Source organism: Asparagus officinalis, chromosome 7 (genome assembly GCF_001876935.1).
Source record: "Asparagus officinalis chromosome 7, Aspof.V1, whole genome shotgun sequence".
NCBI lineage: Eukaryota > Viridiplantae > Streptophyta > Magnoliopsida > Asparagales > Asparagaceae > Asparagus > Asparagus officinalis.
The window spans coordinates 56366947-56371836 of NC_033800.1; the positions used below are offsets into that span (position 1 = coordinate 56366947).

Genomic DNA, 4890 nt, shown 5'->3' on the forward strand with positions numbered 1-4890 from the left:
TAATAATCTTGTAGTATATGTTCCCTTTATTTCATCTCTTTCACTTTTCCACTTCCAGTTTTATATGTAAACCTTGCTCTGCAGGTGATGTGAATAACATTCGGGTTGGATGTGGAACTAATATACAAGATAACTCTCTTGTGCATGTTGCAAAATCCAATCTAGCTGGGAAGGTCTTGCCAACTATCATCGGAGATAATGTTACAGTGGGTAAGTAATCAAGTATCATGCTATCAGTCCCTATAACCGACAAGTATTCAGCTTGAGCATGCTCATGAACGTATGTAAAACAACTGTCAAGCTATGCAGTGCTTCTTTGATTCTTGGTTCTTTCAGTACTAAAGATAAAGCTATGACCATGTAGTTGAGAAGTATCAAATGCTATTCTTAACACAAATTAGTCTTTCAGATAACACAATGATTTAATTTAAGTTAAACACATAGGACAAATGAATATAATTATTCAATCAAATGCTGTATTTTATAGTTGAGAGTTCAAAGTTCAAACATGATCTTACGAGCCACAAGTTCTATTCTGTACTTTGAAGATTTTGGGCTTTGATAGGTCACAGTGCTGTTTTGCACGGATGCACTGTTGAGGATGAGGCTTTCGTTGGTATGGGTGCAACCCTGCTTGATGGGGTGGTGGTGGAAAAGCATGGCATGGTTGCTGCTGGTTCTCTTGTGAGGCAGAACACAAGGATCCCATCTGGGGAGGTCAGCATCAAACTTTACTAGTATTTCTAGGTTCGACATGCGTATCTTTCTATAGTTAATGGTAATGAATATGGTTGCTTAATCATAAAATCCCCAAATGTGTATCTACTGTAAGCGTAACTGAATGGCATTAGTGGTCTTTGTAAGACCAGGGAAATGTCATTCGACAAATCAAATGACTAGTTTACCGGCTAACCAAATATACTTAATGAATCACACTGACATATCCTATTAACCATTTTTTGCTATATGATCCATCTTGAGTATGGGGTGTTTTGCTCTTCAGATAGATCTCTGGCAATTCATAAACATCATCTTTAGAACAAAAATTTTAAATTGTCTCGTCATTATGGATGCCTATTGACAACTTGAATTAATTATATGGTGCAAAAATTGACAGGTGTGGGCGGGAAATCCAGCAAAGTTCTTGAGGAAGTTAACTGAGGAAGAGATAGCTTTCATTTCCCAGTCAGCAATCAACTACACCAACCTGGCCCAAGTACATGCTGCTGAGAATGCGAAGTCTTTCGATGAGATTGAATTTGAGAAGGTTTTACGCAAGAAATTCGCTCATAAAGATGAAGAATATGATTCGATGCTTGGTGTGGTTCGTGAAGTTCCACCAGAACTCATTCTTCCTGATAATATTCTACAGAACAAGCCTCCCAAGCCATCTCAATGAGTTTTAGCTCTCAGAGATTGTGGGCTTTTGTTGTTGGACAAATGTTGTAGGATGTTATGAGATTGGGATGTTGAACTGAGTTTGACAGGTTCTTTTTGTTACCGCTATCTTCCCAATAATTTTTGGGTCGAGTTCTTGCCTAGGATCGGCCAATGTACTTCTTGTACTAGCATTATTTTCTGTTTCCATCTGCAAGTTTCAAATGTTTAGGTGGGGGGTGGGGGGGATATGATCATTTTTGAAAGGTTGCGAGTGTGCCATGATTTATGTGATGCATTCTCTTTGTTTTGAAGCCAAAGTATTTCTGGACTAAAAGACTAATAACTGCTTGGAGGGCTTTAGAGATCAAAGCCAAGAAAGCAGGGATTGTTTTGCGCTCTGCTTGTGTTCTTCTGAAATAACGGATCTTGTGAATTCATTGAATGCTGAGCATCAGTTAGCATGTCAACTATAAACATTACTTTGCAGAATAATTAGGGAGCAATATGCGACGACGACAATTATGAGTAGACTGAACTTGCACTAGAAAACTACAATTATGATATTTACAAATCACAAACAGACAAACAAACATTTCCCATGTTATGCACTACATGTATCAAACCTTCCTCGTAATAAGATCTATGTTTTCTCACACATACATACAAATTTAAGAAAACCTTTTCCAACCTTTTCGTCAATAAGATTATCTACTCCCACACAGTATGTATATCCTTTTGGGTTTTGATTACGAGAATGACACAATACGTATGTCATATATCATATCATACATATTTAAGAAAAACTTGTGAATTCCTGTCATATATCAGTATATCAGGTTCCAGAATGTGATCGGTCTCCTGGCCCAGCGAGAACAACCTGGAGTTAAAACACAACAGTTCAGAGTCAGAAACTAGAGCATTGATACCCATCAAAATATCCAGTTTGGATGATCGGACTCCTAAAGCTTAAGCCTCGTTAACCAAAAGGGATGCTCGAAACTTTGTGTTTTTGTTACAATCTCAGGAGAGAGCACATGCATTATTATTTAGGGTTAATTGCACATAGCCCGCTCTACATTATCATTGTTTTGAACTTACTACCCTTGTAGTTTCATTGTCGCAGATAGACCCCTAGGTGAAATTGTTTTTTGACTCTTTTACCTTGGGTGAAATTCTAGAAGATATTGCCCAGGGGTGAAATTAGCGAGTTCCAAACCCGTGAAGAAAAAAACAGTTAATCCAGAAGTCTATATATAACAATGAAACTACAGGGGTAGTAAGTTAAACACATCCATGCTACAACATCCATGCTACACGAGGTCTATGTGCAATTAGCCCTACTACTTATTATGCAAATCAATCATTTCTTTATATCTTCTGTAGCTTCCAAAGTCAAAGTAAGACATTTCAAGATTTTATGTGCATAGTTTTTTAGGGTGCGATGGCTGAACTGCAATTTATAATTTCATGGCAAAGCAATTGTGAATTCATCTAATTAATATATAGTCAAACTAAGACATTTCAAGATTTTATGTGCATAGTTTTTTTAGGGCGCTATAGCTGAACTGCGATTTATAATGTCATGGCAAAGCAGTTGTGAAATTCATCGAATTAGTATATAGTCCTAAACCAGCAGATACTGAAATTGTCTGATTATCATCTACTTAGTTTACATTCATGAAGTTAAATATCATAGGGACCATGGACTAAACATAAACAAGTGTAGAGCTAGAATTCCTTTGGTGGCCGTCGAGAAGTTCATTGCTTAGGTAATTTGACAACCTTGCTACCTAACAGCAGTAGTTGGGGTAAAATTCACAAAACTCCCAAAAAACTTTGGCCGTCTTGAAAAGTTTTGGAAATGTCGCTTAACCACCATAAATATGCACTTCTCTGAACACCCACCAACTTTTTGGTGTTATCTGCAAAAGTTTTGGGGTTAAGTGACATTTTCAAAAGTGTTGAGGGTTATCTGAAAATGGGTCAAACTCTTATGGGGTTTCGTGAAGTTTACCCACAGTTGATTTCATATGGCCACTGGTTTTACAATGGGGAAGTAAGATTTCTCTAGTATTGTGTGCAAGAAAGAATTGAGATTTTATATCGACACTTACATTACAATCGAAAGCATATCTTCGAGCAAGCATAATTGCAACATTCCTTTCTCTCGCTGATTCAAAGGCTATTGTGAAGGAAAGGCCTTTCTTAGCTTGCCAAAAAAGAGATTGAGCTGCGGCATTGCCACCACCTCTGACCCCACATAACTGAAGAATAGTCATATGAAGTTATAATTAGTTTTAAAAAATAATTTCTATTTGACACGGAAATAACCAATTTCTCATTTCATTCATTAAAGGTTTACTGGCACAAATGCTGTCTTCAGTAGAGTTGTGCTGAATCCAAAACTATAATATTCCTAACCCTAGTCTCTCGAACGTGACACACTAAAAGGTTCTTCACAATGTTGGCCCCTTAAATTTTAATATTTTGAAATTAGTCCCTAACTCAAACTATTAAAATTGGTATATCTTGGCTCTATTATATAAATAGGTGTATGCATTCTACCAGAATTACCTCATATCCAAATCAAATACTACATTGACATTTGCACATGGGCTCAAACAGAAAAGTCCTCAACAATTCGCTATGCCTAATGCCACGTAGAGCTGGAGTCTAAGGGTGCGTTTGGCAACTCCACAAAACTAGTTTTAATGAATACAACCTTGGCCCAAAAGTTAGTTTATAGTTTGGCCAAAGTTGAACTGAGTTTCTTTAGTTCAAATTCTAGCATTTAACTAGTTCTCTTTTGGACCAACCCCTACTTCAACCATTGCTCTCGTTAAAGGAAAACTAAATCTAGCCCCAGGGATAAGTCTAGTTGTTTGGCTAGGTGCACTGGGGGGAGGGGGAGCGGTTGCGGGCTCAAATGAGCAAACAAAGTCAAACATGTTATAAGTAAAATTATCTTCCATTTTGTTAAATGCAAACATATTGTCCTCCTTAAATCTAATGATACAAAGGCTCTAGTATAACTCAAAACTATCCCAACAAGTTAAAAAAACTCAATTTAAACGTGCTCTCAAATACACATCTTGATTCCCGACCTTCCCATTTAGAACAACAACGTGCTCATGTATATAATTTGAAACCACAAACAGAAAATAGTACAACGTGCTTAATAATCATTGCGTTGTTCATACAAATTCCCTGAGACAAATGTAAACCTTTTGCTATATTTATTTATTTTTAAATTATTTCAAAATAGTATTCTTTTTCAATATTTGTCCCTTAAATCTTTAATGCTGGTAGTTGTTTCTAAAATTTTCTATTAAATCATTATGATTGCTATTGGACGCTCAATTCTTATAGGTTTCTTCTTCAAATCAATCCCTCCAATCAAGAATAGTAACACAAGAAATTGAGGAGTGCATATCCTATCAGAACTACCAGCATTTGAGTGAGCTCTTCAGACCCTTCGATGCAAAAAATAGGGGGCAAAATTGGAAGTTC

The 4890-nt window shown here is 36.7% G+C and overlaps 2 protein-coding genes across 4 annotated transcripts in view; one reads left to right on the forward strand and one right to left on the reverse strand.

Annotated features, from left to right (window-relative positions):
• The window catches only part of LOC109849459 (gamma carbonic anhydrase 1, mitochondrial-like), an 8868-nt gene extending 7274 nt beyond the window's left edge, over nucleotides 1-1594 (forward strand). The window contains exons 3-5 of the mRNA XM_020419292.1: nucleotides 85-210; nucleotides 566-717; nucleotides 1118-1594. Of these exons, the coding sequence (XP_020274881.1) occupies nucleotides 85-210; nucleotides 566-717; nucleotides 1118-1399 (560 nt within the window). The 3' untranslated portion in view covers nucleotides 1400-1594. The remainder of the gene's footprint in view (nucleotides 1-84; nucleotides 211-565; nucleotides 718-1117) is intronic.
• LOC109848930 (stomatal closure-related actin-binding protein 1-like) overlaps nucleotides 1907-4890 on the reverse strand; it is a 28658-nt gene continuing 25674 nt past the window's right edge. For 2 of the 3 annotated variants that reach the window (XM_020418658.1, XM_020418657.1), the window contains exons 12-13: nucleotides 3495-3644; nucleotides 1907-2257 (exon numbers count right to left, since the gene is read on the reverse strand). In XM_020418658.1, coding sequence (XP_020274247.1) covers nucleotides 2213-2257; nucleotides 3495-3644 — 195 coding nt within the window. In that variant the 3' untranslated portion in view covers nucleotides 1907-2212. The remainder of the gene's footprint in view (nucleotides 2258-3494; nucleotides 3645-4890) is intronic. The other variant, XM_020418659.1, reaches the window with a different exon arrangement.